This window comes from Xenopus laevis, chromosome 1L, assembly GCF_017654675.1.
Source record: "Xenopus laevis strain J_2021 chromosome 1L, Xenopus_laevis_v10.1, whole genome shotgun sequence".
In the NCBI taxonomy this organism is placed as follows: Eukaryota; Metazoa; Chordata; class Amphibia; order Anura; family Pipidae; genus Xenopus; species Xenopus laevis.
The window spans coordinates 159,767,418-159,783,832 of record NC_054371.1 but is presented as its reverse complement, the minus strand read 5'-3'; the positions used below and the strand labels follow the sequence as shown (position 1 = coordinate 159,783,832).

General features: G+C 39.1%; 1 protein-coding gene across 1 annotated transcript; it reads left to right on the top strand.

The window, feature by feature from the left end:
* Positions 1-1,567: 1,567 nt before the first annotated feature.
* On the top strand, positions 1,568-14,912 carry tmem211.L (transmembrane protein 211 L homeolog). Its single transcript, XM_018261076.2, has 3 exons — positions 1,568-2,214; positions 7,995-8,133; positions 13,113-14,912. The coding sequence occupies exons 1-3, from the start codon at positions 1,924-1,926 to the stop codon at positions 13,334-13,336; spliced, it is 654 nt and encodes a 217-aa protein (XP_018116565.1). The 5' UTR covers positions 1,568-1,923; the 3' UTR covers positions 13,337-14,912.
* Positions 14,913-16,415: the final 1,503 nt, after the last annotated feature.

The following is a 16,415-nucleotide window of genomic DNA, read 5'->3' as shown; positions in this document are numbered from 1 at the left end:
CATTCTATTAGTTTATTGGCCTTACTGCTCCGAGTTTCCCAATAGAATAGCACGCGTAATCGACCATTACGCTACTCAACAAGTAATAAGACCTAAGACGCGTTGCTATGTGGCTTAGAGAATCTCATTTCCCCTTTCATTTTTCATTTTAACCACACATAGTGCACACGAAAGACTGAACAAAAAGGCACGTATCAATACGCGAAGCAAAAGATCAAACTGTCTCAGCTTCCCATCTGTTTTTATTTTCCTTTATATAGTGTATTTCAATTTTAAGGGGCAGTATACCCCTTGTTTAACATGACTTTAATAGATAGGGCTTGTTCTAAACATACATTTTGCATATTATTTACTCACAGAATATCTGTTATATTTATAATGATCCACTGCTGCCCTTACAGGTGTATTAGCGTCATGCATTACAGTCACATAAGTAATCCTTTACTTATGGTCTGTGGTGGCGAAGGCAAGACCGGCGCAAGAGCTAACGTTCAGTAAAATCCACATCTCCAGAGCGAAAATTCACCTGGCGTTAGGATGCAAAGAACCGCTAAAATCTATCTCCTTCGCTGGCGAATTTACGTCAGCGCCTGTTAGTAAATCGGCAAAGTTCTGAAATGACGTCACGCTGGTGAATTTTCACCAGCGTTAGTCACTTCGCCCTTTAGTAAATTTGCCCCCATGGAGTCTATGGGAGATGGCCATTCCATAATTCTGAGCATTCTGAATAATAGGTTTCCAGATAATGGATCCTATACCTGTAGTAACTTCCTTGGTTGCATTCTTTCAACAAAGAGAAAACACTGCATATGATCCTATGGCATTTGTTGTTGGACACATGACCATACTTGCGAAATGGCATAGAAAGAGAGAGATAGAGCCATAGATAGGGCTCTTATTATATGACCAGCTCCAGACGAAATGATCATATATCTATGCAGATGCACATCAAACAATGAGGTTAGAATAAACATCAAAAGTTGTAGTGTTCTGGCTACAACCCAATAATAAAACTAGCACCAAAAGTTCACAAAACGACAATCTTCGAGATTAAAAGATAGATCAGTTATCTATTTTCCCCCCCAAAAAAAGAAAACCACTCCGGATGGTTCGTTTGTTACTGAACCACGTATAATTGCAAAAAATTTTGAAAGGCTATCTGAAAAGTGAAACTATCGCGGCTACAATAAGATTATTCATATTAGAGTATTTTGGCGAAATCCAGAAAGTTAACACAAAAGAGTAAGAGAAAAAGGTAAGGCAGAAATGTTTTAGCACGCAGAACGCTTACAATGTTGCATTTCTGACTAATCTACTATCTACAGCATGACATCCCGGATTGGGTCAACATCTTAACCATAACATTCTTATGGCCAACACTTCTATATTATACACAAGTGTGGTGGTTACCTGCACTGGGCAAACCTAATTACCCTTTTGTGGTGTTATATAAAGAGACAGGTTCCTGGTGAAACTCTGGCAGAGCACCTCAAGCATGCAAGTCCTCTGAATTCTTTTTCTATAGCTATATACTGTATAGTCTATATAGATATACACTATATATATATCTATTTAGTTCTATACCATCTATATAAGAAGCAGCAGTACTTTATTTACAATTAAATTTATAATGGTAATGTTTTCAATTTGCTGTATAATTGTTGTTACAAAGTAACTGTCACGTAAAAGCCACAACCAATACTCAAATAAATTATATATAAATTATAGAAAAACGTAAGCTTATAAATAAAACAAGACTTTGGTGCAGTATCAGGTACAACATAGCACAACATGACTCCCAGAACAGCATTTACTTCAACAAGTAAAATGGTCACTATGTTGGATGCTTCATCTGAAGGCCATGGCATTTTTAATGACTACAATGATTAGCACAAAGTAATAAAAAGATGAAATGAACCTTAAATGCAGCTCTTTAATGGTATGTTGGCTTATTGCTTTGCAGACAGCATTCAGATGGTGTGCTCTTCTGATTTCCTCTTCATGATGGTGTCGTGTATGGGATCTCTCTGGGTCATCCTGTCGCTCATTTTGACCCTCATTTCAGGATTCAGTTTAATGTCTTCTGCATGGTACAAGACAGATACCATATCTTTTGGGGTTTTTGTCCATTGCATAGGACCAAAAAACATGCCATGCAACCAGACCTGCATTTATTACAGGACTTTAGAAGAAATCCCAGACATATTTGGGAAGGTAAGCATTCACATAGATTTTGAATTATTTGTTACATAAAGGAGCACTTCACCATCTCAGAATAAAACCAATAGCAAAACATTTACAACTGTCCATTGACACTTATGCCAACATATTTATGTATTACAGTTGATGCAGTATATAGCACTGATATATTATTCATGGCTATACATAAAATGTTTCAAGCTGAATGTGCCCTTGTTACATAGATTTTATATTTTGTATAAATCTTATATTTTTTGGTGCCAGAGACAGGCTAGCTGAATGATTGGGATAGACACATCTTCTCTTGGTCTTCACCAAACAGAGAATGAGATGGCACAAAAAGGGGATTGCGTTTCAGTCTCCAAAAGCTGAAAGGACTAAGAGACATGTTTTAACTACAATTAATCTCCCCATTAAACTAGTTTTGTCTTAGATAATATATCCATGAACATCCTCGGTTTTAATTAACTGCAGGCAGGGTTACTATACCTAATTAAAGAGGAATTTTTGAATGTATATCTATTTTTAGAAGACATTTAACAGGGTATTGGGTTATGCTTCTAGTAGTGGATGTTCTGGTAGTGTATTTGGCAAATAAAAGTTGCTTGACCTACTGGTATCTAATTTTTTAAATATGTTGTGCATAGTGGGTTTCAATTTCAACAAGAAGGATATTATGGCTTTGAAATTATAAACAAGCACAACTATATAGGTTATCATATGAAGAGGGAAGATTGTTTGAAGTATAGCCAGATTTGGCCATTTTAAAATGCTCAAGACCAAAATCTTTTCACCAAATAAGGGATTTACAAAGAATGGAGATATGAGGAGAGCAATCCTTAAGAAATATGACTGCAGTGATTACATTTTATTGTAGACTACATGCAGGGTCGTACTGGGAAAAAACCCGGTGGGCCCCTGGCTCTTGTGGGACTCGCTGGCCCAGATCCCACCAGTGTTGGACTGTGACACCAGGGGCCCACCAAAAACCATTAGACCAGGGGCCCACTCTAAGTATTATTTTCTTCCTTTCCTTACTCAACCTCTATTCCCCTATTTTCTTTTCTTTACATACTATAACCTATTATTCCATCTGTTTAGCCTCTTTGTTTTCATATAAATAGGGAATGGCCATAAAATAAGCCAAATGTTTAGAAGAAGGAGGGCCCACTGACACCTTGGCCCACCGGGAGTTTTCCTGGTTTCCCGGTGGGCCAGTCAGACACTGGATCCCACATCTGCACGCACCTTCGAGCCACAACCTCCCTTCTTTAGGTCACGGCAAAAACATAGTGTGCGTATTACGCACACGCGTGTCACAGCAAGGGGGCCATTGGACAGGGCCCCCCAGTCCGACCCTGACATGACACAAAATGTTTTGGGCCTTGCATGCCTTTTCTTGAGTAGTTCTACACCTGAATAGCTGTCTATACAAGGATTGATACATTTGTTGAGGCAATGAATTAGAGAATCCATCTACTCAGATAAGAGATTTAAATGATCCTATAGAAAGCCTACGTTTGAGAGATTGCAGAGTAAATGGAAAGAAAACTCAGGGTTCTAAAAACCAGGAACAGCATAGCTAGTGCAGTCATACAGGGCTGTCAACGTCTTGATGGAGGTATATACAATATAATGGATATATGCTATCTATAAGTGAGCACCATGCCTAGGTCCATAAGCACTAAGCAAATAATCAAACAAATATGCACGGTAACTCACTTCAGGCATTTATTTGTGCAAATTCACAGTAGCAATTAACTTACAAAATTGTAATAAATAAATTCATATCATACCACATGGCAGTGTCTCCCCCTGTCTCCATACCTCACGTAAGCCACTCTGTCCTGACGCGTTTTGCACCATTGGGTGCATTCATCTTGATAGAGGTACTGTATGGGCACAAATAAATAAAGATTCCTAAAGCTTTACATAGACACTACAATACATACTAAAGTTGCTTTCAGAACCAATTTGTTAAGAATAAGTTGCAATACTACAGAGAGGACAGGAAGACTATGAGAAAGGGAAGACTGAAGAAGGAGGCAGTAATACGTTTAATTGGATCAAAGAAACGATGCAGGAACCTCCGGATCATAGAGAGTGGAACTCAATCAGGAAGTCTATCCAGGTGAATCAAATGTTTTTAGTAGACTTGAAGTACGGTGATACAAATTATGTAAAGACCCCATATTTGAAAAAAATTATGGGATAATAGATCCCATGCCTATATCAAAAACTAATTCCTCTGTATAAGGCCATGCAGCAGTCATCATAAATACATGAAGATAAGGAGCTCCCTCACACTAGAAATAAGAAAAACTATAATTACAGGAAAGAAGACAATGAGGAAAGAAGAGTAAATGTAAGAGAACGATTAGTATGGATGGGCAACGCCTTTGGATGTCATAAAAAGGGTCATTCAATCAGAAATATCTGAGAATATTTTACACAGTCTGACAATGAGTATTGCGCTAATTTTGCTTTACTAAACTGGCACTGTGGTTGTCGTGAAGTCTAGGGGTCTGATTCACTTGCTTGTGTTGGCCAACCACCTACCATATATACCCGAGTATAAGCCGAGTTTTTCAGCATCCAAAATGTGCTGAAAAACTCTACCTCGGCTTATACTCGGGTCAGCGGTACCCTACCTGAGTAGCTGAGATTGCAGTCACTTTTAATCATTCCTATACCAACAGTTCACTTGGGGAGAGACTGCAATATCCCACAATGCCCTCTGTTAGTTATATGAAAGAATAACAGTGCGCCCTCTGTTGGTTATATGAAAGATTAACAGTGACTGCAATATCACACAGCGCCATCTGTTGGTTGTATGAAAGAATAACAGGGACTGCAATATCACACAGTGCCCTCTGTTGGTTATATGAAAGATTAACAGTGACTGCAATATCACACAGCGCCATCTGTTGGTTGTAGGAAAGAATAACAGGGACTGCAATATCACACAGCGCCCTCTGTTGGTTGTATGAAAGAATAACAGGGACTGCAATATCACACAGCGCCCTCTGTTGGTTATATGAAAGATTAACAGTGACTGCAATATCACACAGCGCCATCTGTTGGTTGTAGGAAAGAATAACAGGGACTGCAATATCACACAGTGCCATCTGTTGGTTGTATGAAAGAATAACAGGGACTGCAATATCACACAGCGCCCTCTGTTGGTTATATGAAAGATTAACAGTGACTGCAATATCACACAGCGCCATCTGTTGGTTGTATGAAAGAATAACAGGGACTGCAATATCACACAGCGCCATCTGTTGGTTGTATAAAAGAATAACAGGGACTGCAATATCACACAGTGCCATCTGTTGGTTGTATGAAAGAATAACACGGACTGCAATATCACACAGCGCCCTCTGTTGGTTGTATGAAAGAATAACACGGACTGCAATATCACACAGCGCCCTCTGTTGGTTATATGAAAGATTAACAGTGACTGCAATATCACACAGCGCCATCTGTTGGTTGTAGGAAAGAATAACAGGGACTGCAATATCACACAGCGCCATCTGTTGGTTGTATGAAAGAATAACAGGGACTGCAATATCACACAATGCCATCTGTTGGTTGTATGAAAGAATAACACGGACTGCAATATCACACACCGCCCTCTGTTGGTTGTATGAAACAATAACACGGACTGCAATATCACACAGCGCCCTCTGTTGGTTGTATGAAAGAATAACAGTGACTGCAATATCACACAGCACCCTCTGTTGGTTATACGAAAGATTAACAGTGATGGCAATATCAAACAGCACCCTCTGCACATGGTAGTGGGACAGTGGGACAATGCACACAGTAATCCGTTTGGCAATTCTCTGTCACCATCAGCTTTGCAAAGAAGTCCGGTTGATCGCTGGGGGGGTCGCTTTGGCAGAATGTGCGCTGCTGGGAGACAGGGCTGTAGTTGCGTCTAGGCTTATACTAGAGTCAATAAGTTTTCCCAGTTTTCTTAGGTAAAATTAGGTACCTCGGCTTATACTCGGGTTGGCTTATACTCGAGTATATACGGTACCCTAAATTTGTCAGGATAGCCTCTTGCAGTTTAGGTCAGTTTTAAAGGAAAGGGTGTCATTTATTAGTTGTTTTCCAGAATCCCAGTGTTGGAGCTTCTGTAGACTTTCAGGTCATCAAGACTTTTCTTTATCATAGTGTAAAAGCTGTAACTGTTGTTAAGGTTAGTCCTTTATTGTGTCCCAGTCAATTGTAAATGTGGGGGTACCAGTGTTGTATTTGAATATGAGAGAATTGCTGTATCTTGGAACATTTCCAGAATACATGGAGTTAACTCCAAAGTGGGAGGGGGTTGAGAATTCACTTTTTAAAAAAAATAAACTTTTTATCTTTCATTTATATACCTTCTGCAAATGATTATAATGATCATAATTGACATTTCATATATACATTTGGATACCCAGGGTATATCTGTGCCAGCCTGCGCAGAGTCTAGTAAACTCTATTCTATAACTCTATACCTGTGTCTGAGATGTTGATTTCAGCTACTTGGTTGAGGTCTTCACAGTTCATTTTAAGTGCTGGTTTTGGTGACATTTGCTGCAGCTTCAGGAAATTCGGTGTGGAATGTGTGTTGCACAGTTGCACATATTGTGTGGTTAGGTAGTCTGAATTTCTCATGTAATTGTGAAAACCAGTTCTCTAGATCTCACTACATTGCCAAGGTATTTACCATTATTGCTGCCCAGGACTCAGCATCTGTCAGGAGCCTGAAGTAAGGAAGCACATTATTGGCCTACAGTGATGTCCCTACTCCCTTTAGATCATCTAGTTGTCTTATGATAGAGAGACCCCACAGCCATTTGGACCCACTTCTTTGTTTTTATACTAGAGGTCAACGTGTATATTAAGGGAAGACCACTGTGGAGTTGGCTAGCCCAGGTCTCAAATGAGAAAACTAACCATGCCTCACTGTTATCCATATTTAATTGTGGCTGTATAGGCCATTAGTATTTATTGGTGCTTGTAAATATTTAATGCAGTACTGTTGCTGCAATAAAGGATTTTTTTTAATGTAAATACACATTTGCAGAAGGTATATAAAAGAAAGATAAAAAGTATTATTTATTAAAAAGTGAATCCACTACCCCTTCCCACTTTTATATTTCAGTCCCCTTAATTACAGGCCTCCTGTTAATCTTTCAGTTCTATATATTCATTGTTCAACTTTTTTCCTTGGAATTAATAGCTCATTTTGGCTGTGACCCATATGGCCATACAGTATCTTGCTAGATTAAAGAACTTTGCGTCTACAATTGCTTACTCCACTGAACAGAATAATTTGGAGGCAATAAGTAAATTATATTAATATGCTCCTTTGTAGCAAGGGAGGCTGCCACTCAGGGTCCTTTTTATGGTAGGTAACAAGGAATTTAGAGTAATTAATTTTAGTATGTAGCAGAGATAAGTATCTGGCAAATGTATATTAGCATTGAATTTACTTAGATAAGGGTATGAAATCTATGGAGTGGGACCTAAACATGGGTCACCATGATGCTATGGTTGGTCTAGTAAAATGTAGTAGAAAATATTAGTTAAAAGCTAATGTATGAGTATAAATTCAACTTTGGGTTAAAGAGCTCCAACACTAATTTTGATGTAGAAAGAACAAGGAGTGAATGCATATTATTAATGCTGTTTCAAAATAAATCATCCTTGTCTCTCTCTGTATACAGTATAAGTGTATGTGTGGATATTACAGAGATTCAGTACTATTGCAGCTTTTGTGAATCTCTTTTCTCTACCTATAGATTGCCGCTGTGTTGCTGTTTGGGGGATGGCTGTTGCTGAGTTTTGGAGCAGTGCTGGTTTTATCTTGGACAATCATACCAGTGGGACTCTGTCAAAGAAGGGTGTGCACCCCTGCCAGATATGCCCAAATCTCTGCAGGTACAACTTTACCTTAAGCCTGGTCATTACATTGCTTTTATAAGAGATGTATTGGTTCTCTTCTCAGGATGCAGAGGCATTTTATTTATAGGGTACTGTAACGATCTCGTTATCAGGAACCTTGTTCAGTGGTAGTACCTTAGGACGCACAGGTGGACCATATGTGGGTTCCGGTGTTCACCGACGCCCTTTTGGGGCCCCGGGCTTCCTGCTGTGTAAGCCAACAAGTCCATGAACGAGGAACTGGCAAGGATTTAAAAAAGACGAGGTCAAAGTTTCAGGCGAAGGGTTCAAGGCTGGCGGCAGGAATCGTAGTCGAGAGTCAGGGAGGAGTCAAAAAACCAGGTTATCAATCACAAAATACGCTTGAGCAGGAACAGTTAACTGAAGCCTAGCTTGGGTATTCTCAAACTGGTGGACTGGCCTTTTAAGGAAGGTTTGGCACCAAGAATTCAAATCCGGCGCCCCCTGGTGATGACATGACGCTGGCGTCAAGACAATCTGCATCAAATGCCAGCGTCACCTAGCCCCTTGCCCGGAAGTGCGTGCCTGCACACCCGCCGATGCAGAGAGATGTTCTGGATGGTAAGAGAAGGAGCAGATCTCCTGGTGCATCTTACAGGTACAATCTGAGGGGCAAATTTATTAAGGTTTGAGTTGTTTTTTCCATCAAAATTCATTTTTGTGTTATACAAAAAAAAAAAATGAATATTCGAGATTTATTATACCCCGACCATGGAAATAGCTCAAATCAAAAATACACCACTTAAAACCTGTCGAGGTCAAGTATAAGTCAATGGCAGAGGTGCCTTAAACCATTTAAGGTTAACAGCCTGCTTGATATTCGGGGGGTTTTTTCAGAGGGTTTTGCCTGAAAACGCAAATGATTCGAGCGATCTGAGGTTTTTTTTGCCCAAAACATGATTAATTCAGTTTTTCAGGTTGCAGAACTTGAACTAACAGAATCAGGTTTTTCAAATTCAAGTTTTTTCTTGTGTAAGATACCATCTGAGCTTTGAGTTCATTCGAGGTAAAAAAAAAAAACTAGGAATGCACCGAATCTGAATCCTGCTGAAAAAGGTTGAATCCCGAACTGAATCCTGGATTCGGTGCATCCCTAAGAAAAACTAACAATCAACCTTTTATAAATCAGCCCCTCTATGTTTATTCTTTTATAAATGAGCCCCTAAAAATCCTATATGAGTTAAGAGTTTTAATACTCCCCTCTGGGGAATATTTTTCATAAATATACCCCATAATTTCTGCTTCTGCTGCCAGATCCCCTTTGTTTATACTTTGTCAAGCAATTACATTATTGTTTCCTACAAGTCCTTTCTCTGATATCCATTTAACAGGAAGTCTGTGTTTTTCCTGCAATGTTAGAGGTAACCAGGATATACAAGCTATTGTTAGGGCAGGGATTGTGGTGAAGAGGGAATGTTTGTGCTTAGAATCTATTGAGACAAAGAGCGAGAGAGAGTTCCACTAAATAATCTATACAGTAATACTGTCCATTACCAACGGATAATAAAGGCTAAAATACATTTTCAAATTAGTACACTACATATTGTAGTTAGAGCCTGCAAAGGGTCAAATTTACACAGTGCACCCCATTTCCAAGAGGGATTCCAGGTAGTTTTCCTTTCTCAGTCCATTTCCACCTTTTACTTTCCTCCAGCTGTTCTTTTTAATGCCATCGATAATATCATTCCACATATCTAAGAGACCAGACTGGCACACATCATGTGCATAAGTGCTTGGCCCTGAAAGATAATGTTCAGTAAAAACCAATACCTTTAGCTTCTAATTAGATTGTATTCAAATGAATGCAGTGTTTGCCTTTTTTAAATAAGCTTTTGATGTTAGGGTTACATAGTTACATAGTTAAATTGGACTGAAAAAAGTCCATCAAGTTCAACCCCTCCAAATGAAAACCCAGCATCCATACACACACCCCTCCCTACTCACATAAATTCTATATACCCATATCTATACTAACTATAAAGTTTAGTATCACAATAAACTTTGATATTATGTCTGTCCAAAAATTAATCCAAGCCATTCTTAAAGGCATTAACAGAATCAGCCATCACAACATCACCCGGCAGTGCATTCCACAACCTCACTGTCCTGACTGTGAAGAACCCCCTACGTTGCTTCAAATGAAAGTTCTTTTCTTCTAGTCTAAAGGGGAGGCCTCTGGTACGCTGATCCACTTTATGGGTAAAAAGGTCCCCTGCCAGGCCTGGACTGGGAGTCAAAATAGGCCCTGTCATTCCAAGTACACAGAGGCCCAAACAGCCTCCACCAGCCCACTATATGGTAACTTTCTATGGAACCATACAACGGCCCCTCTGGCATTTGCCAGAACCCACAGATTGCCAGTCCGGGCCTGTGACCCCTGCTATTAGTCTATAATGTCCTCTAATGTACTTGTAAAGTGTAATCATGTCCCCTCGCAAGCGCCTTTTTTTTCCAGAGAAAACAACCCAAACCTTGACAGTCTACCCTCATAATTTAAGTCTTCCGTCCCTCTAACCAGTTTAGTTGCACTTAGTCTCTGCACTCTCTCCAGCTCATTTATATCCCTCTTAAGGACTGGAGTCCAAAACTGCACTGCATACTCCAGGCGACCCCAGACTTTCATCAACCAGCTGACCCCCTTCTGATATTAAAGGTCCCACCCCTTCCTGCTTAATTTTTTTTACTATTAACTATTAAAAATAATTTTGGATTCTTTTTACTGTTTGCTGCAATATATCAATCTATATCAATTTTAGCTTGCCTTATAGCTTCTTTGCATGATTTATTGGCCTCCTTGTACCTTATAAATGTTTCGGCTGTACCAGCTAACTTGAAAGCCTTAAAAGCACGTCTTTTCTTACCCACCTCAACACCAACGCTTCTATTGAACCAAAAAGGTTTTGCTTTGCAACGACGTTCCTTGCTTACAAGTGGAATATACTGACAAGTAAATTTACTAAGCAGCATTTTAAAGACTTCCCATTTTTGTTCTGTGTTTAACCCTGTGAAAAGCATTTCCCACTTAATATGTTGCAGAGATGCCCTTATACTGTCAAAGTTTGCATGTCTGAACTATGGGGGCCCATTTACTTAGCTCGAGTGAAGAAATAGAATAAAAAAAACTTCGAATTTTGAATGTTTTTTATTGGCTACTTCGACCATCGAATGGGCTACTTCGACTTTGACTATTTGACCATTCGATAGTCGAAGTACTGTCTCTTTAAAAAAAAAAACTTCGACCGCCTAGTTCACCACCTAAAACCTACTAGGTCCCCATAAGCTTTACAATCTGTTTTGGGTCGAAGAAAAATCGTTCGATCAATGGATTAAAATTGCGGTAAATCCTTCAACTTCGATATTCGAAGTCGAAGGATTTAACTTCGACAGTTGAATATCAAGGGTTAATTAACCCTCGATATTCGACCATAAGTAAATTTGCCCCTTAGTGTTTTAGTTACTCCCTTATAGAATTGCTTCTGCAACAGAATCTCAAAGGAGACCATGTTATGATCACTATTCCCTAAATGCTCACCCACACAAATGTTAGAGATGAGTTCAGTATTGTTAGTTATTACAAGGTCCAAAAGAGAGTTATTCCTAGTAGGTTCTTGAACGAGCTGGAATAAAAAGTTGTCATTCAGCATATTTACAAACCTACTAGCTTTTTCTGTCTTAGCAACCCCATTACCCCAGTCAATGTCTGGATAATTGAAGTCACCCATAGCAACAACTTGACCCAGCTGTGAAGCCGCTTGTATCTGCAAGAGTAGCTGGGCTTCATACTCGACACTTATACGAGGTGGTTTATAGCACTGAACTCCTTGAAGTAGTTGACAAGAAGTGTGACAAACTAGTATATTTGCCAAATACTGTTTTCATTCATTTATTACAGCACTTGCCTAACTTTCAGGTAATTGTTAATAAATGTGATACAGTTCCGACTGCTTGGAATCCATTAGGATGACCTAGTTCAGATTTTCATAAATCTGTCCCTAAGTCTAGTGAGCAAGAATTTATTTTTTTACTATTTCTAAAGGTGAACATTCTGCTGCACTGCCTACTCTTTCTACACTGCTGTGATGCAGCCATATAAAGCTGAAATCCCAAGTAATGCCCCATCATACGTAAGATCAGGGGTCCCCAACCTTTTTCACCCGTGAGCAACATTGAGATTTAAAAAGAGTTGGGGAGCAACACAAGAACAAAAAATGTTCCTGGGTGGTGCCAAATAAGGGTTGTGATTGGCTATTGGTAGCCTCTATGTGGACTGGCAGCCTACAGGTGGGTCTGTTTGGCAGTACATCTGGTTTTTAAGCAACAAAAACTTGCCTCCAAGCCTGGAATTCAAAAATAAGCACCTTCTTTAAGGCCACTGGGAGCAACATACAAGGGGTTGGAGAGCAACATGTTGCTCACGAGCTACTGGTTGGGGATCACTGCGTAAGATAATTATAATGTCTGTGTGTGTAAGTCTTTATTGTACTAGACCTGGGTCGTTTTCTCTCTGGTGAGATGAAGTAAGTGTGTGTCTGTAACAATGCAAGTTTGCACTTGCTTATATATAAATCACACCATGACTCACAGTAGTTGTTGGATAAGGTTTCCTCTAACTACCTGAATTAGGATGAATTGCATGGATATGGTCAACAATCATGTTCCTCAGTTATTCTTCAACACCAGTTTGTTTATAAACACCAGGCAAATTTGCACCTGTGCACTAACCCATAGCAACCAATTAGTGATTAGCTTTTTTTTTTTCAGCCAGCTGCAGTTAGAACAATGTAAGCACACATCTGATTGGTTGCTATGGGTAACTGCCCAGATGCAAATTTGCCCAGTGTTTATAAATGACCCCTGAGTCATTGAAAAGAAACTGCAATGCAGTATATACAAAGATTTAACAACAATAAGGAGTAATTAATTAATGCAGATCTTTCTTCTTTTATCTTATGCAGTTGTAGTTACAGTCCTGGGCCTTCTGGTTTTCCCATTCAATCTCCATTCCCAGTTCGCTAGGCAGATCTGCGGCTCATCGTTTATTTACAAGAGCGGAGATTGCTCTCTTGGTTGGGGGTATATGATGGCCATTGTCACTGTGATGCTCTCCTGCTTCCTTCCCTTCATTGGACGTTACAACTTGAATGAAATCAAAACCAAAATACTGTTGTCTAAAATGTAATGATCTGTGTAGTAAAAAAGAATGGAAAATGCAATACATAGCAAATTTTTCTTATTACCAATAGTTGTTGTAAATCCATCAAATTTGCCCTTTGAGTCTGCAGTAAAATAATAAGCTTATTGTTCCAGTTAATTGTTAAATATCTCACATATTTTTGGGCCGACACATCTAACGAGAGCTGTAAAGCAGCAATGAAGAAGGACAAAACAGAGAACAAGGAAATTAATTCACTGGAAATGCCCCAAAAATGTAAGTATATTAACACAAAATATAGTTTAACAAATTTGGGTCCATTAGAATGGAAATATTCTGTTTACAGTGGACAATGGATTAGTTTTCAGTTAGTACAGGAATAGACTGACAATCTGTGGGTTCTGGCAAATGCCAGAGGGGCTGCCACAAGATGCCATATAGAGTCACTATTTAGTGGGCTGGTGGGGAGAAGATTGGGCCTCTCTGTACTTGTAATGACAGGGCCTATTTTGACTCCCAGTCCAGACCTGTGTTAGTATATATACTGTAGATCCAGCATTATAGGCACTTACTCTGTAGTAATATAGGAGCTGAGTCTGATTGGCCCATCAGAGTACCAGACGGTATCCAATACACACCCCAGGTAATGGCAATTTCCATTCAGATTTTATTTATTTCCACTGTGTGTCATTTTACACCATGTACTGTAATCGAGTGGTGTCAGGTTCTCTGATTGGCCCCAGCCAACACTGTATAGAACGTTTAGCTCCAAAACATTGTCAGTGGCTGACACAGAACATGATATTTCAGGTATTGCTCTTTTGGTCCATGTGACCATTGGGAATCAGAAAAGAGCTTTTCCCCTTGAGTGGCAGGTAGAGAGGACAGCTTTAGATGGGATAAGGGAGGAACTCCACAGACCATTTAGGTGCGATCCGACACGATGCACAAAAACACAGTCGTCAGGTCGGATGGTGTCGCGACACGACTGCCGGATGTAGATGTTGCACGCTGCGTCTGCATCTGACAGCCGTGCTTCATCGGATGAACGATGCGACTTTATCTGACATTTCCATCTCTTACCTTATTTCCGTCGCATCCGACTTGACTTGCCTGCGTTTTTGAGCAGCGCGTTGAATCGTGCCAAAATTTCCAGTGGAGTTCCTCCCTTATTGTTGCCCTCCTCTGCACTGGTTGGATGTTGGGTGGGCACAGTAAATGGTTTAACTGGAGGGACATTTGTCTTTCTACTATGAAATGATTTTTTTTAAAAATTCTCATTAATAGAGTCACTCTTTTTACAAACACACTTACATTTTGTACTTTGTGCACATTGCTTTGTTTTGTCACAAGACCAGTGTTGTCTCTTTTGCCGTATATATAAGAAATGTATTGTTTAAGGGTTTTGTCAGTAGGTTAAATCATGCTTAACGCCAGTCATATTAATAGGGAAAAAAGACCCGTCGTTTTTACTGCAATGGTAGAAATGCTTTTTGGTGAGTAGCTTTGGGTTTCATGTACTGTAACTACAGGTATGGGACCTGTTATCCAGAATGCTCATGAACCTGGGGATCTTTCTGTAATTTGGATCTTCATACCTTAAGTCTACTAGAAAATCTTATTTAAATAAACACAATATGCTGGTTTTTACTCCCAATAAGGATTAATTATATCTTAGTTTAGAGCAAGTACAAGGTACTGTTTTATTATTACAGAGAAAAAAGAAATAAAAAAATTAGGATTATTTGACTAAAATGGAGGCTATGGGAGTCTTTCCGTAATTCGGAGCTTTCTGGATAACAGGTTTCTGGTTAATGGATCCCACACCTGTATCACATTATTGTAAATTCTAGGGGTAGACTTATCTCCATAATCCGCACAGTCTCCAATCATTTCTATAGGTTTTTAAAGGCGCATTTATCAATGGGTGATAATAAACGTTCACCATTTGACAAATACGCCTTTAAAGATCCTATAGAAATGAATGGAGAGAGTTGGTATTTCACTCTGCAGACTGTGGAGATCTCTAACTTCACTTTGATAAATCTACCCTGTAGTATGTGCCCTGCAGTTTTTATGGCTATGTTAACATATTACTAAAATCCATACACATACTTGGTAGCAGTGTACTCAAGAGACAATACTCATGTTCCACCTCTTAATGCAAGTGTTTCTCCTCAATAAATTGCTTTTCTGTCTATATTGATGCCAATTGTTATTTATTTCTATTTGTATTATTTGGTTGACACTGAAGTTTAGCAGGGTGTTTTGCTCGCTTCATCCAGACAATGTAACAGAGCTAACTGTCTTTCAAAATAACACAAATCTGAATATAGAGAGACTGACTGCTGAGAGTGGCAAAGTGAAGAATATCTTGATTATTTCCAGTACCTGTCAGTGGAGCGACACACAGGAACAGATAGGAGTGGATTTGCAGGGTGAGATAAGAGCGTCATATGTACATTGTGCCCTCAGCCTCAAATCTTTGCCGGTGCAATAAGTCCAATATATAAAATATGGCATTTTTGGCCATATTAACGTTTACTTCTCATTTAAAGTGACATTTTGTAACAGAAACGAACCCTTTCTTGATTTTCAGGTTTTTTACTATAGTTTTAGCTCGAAACAGCAATCAGTTGAGGCATTCAAGGTTTTTTTTAGCCTATAATTCAATCAGTTTGAGGTATTAAGAGTTATTTCCCCAATTGCATTCAATCGAGATTTTTACATTCAGGTTTTTTCATTAATAAGGAAACATTTGAGTTGTGAGTTTATTCGAGGTACGAAAACCTTACAAACTCGAACTTTGATAAAAAAAAACCCCTATGTGTCTATTGTTACATCACCTCACAGATGTTTTATCAGTAGTAGTGAGTGAATCTGACCATTTTGCTGCGGCAAAAATTCTGAAATGGTGAAAATTTGCCAACATGCATTGAAGTCTATGGGCAACAACATTTTTTTACGTGCAACAAATTTTTTGACGCACGATAAACCTTTTTACCCATAAGAGTCTATAGGTGTCATTTTCGCTGCAAAATTTAGTGAAAAAAATCTCTCATCAGCCTAAGACAAATGGTGGATCATTTAGGTCTATAGTGGATTG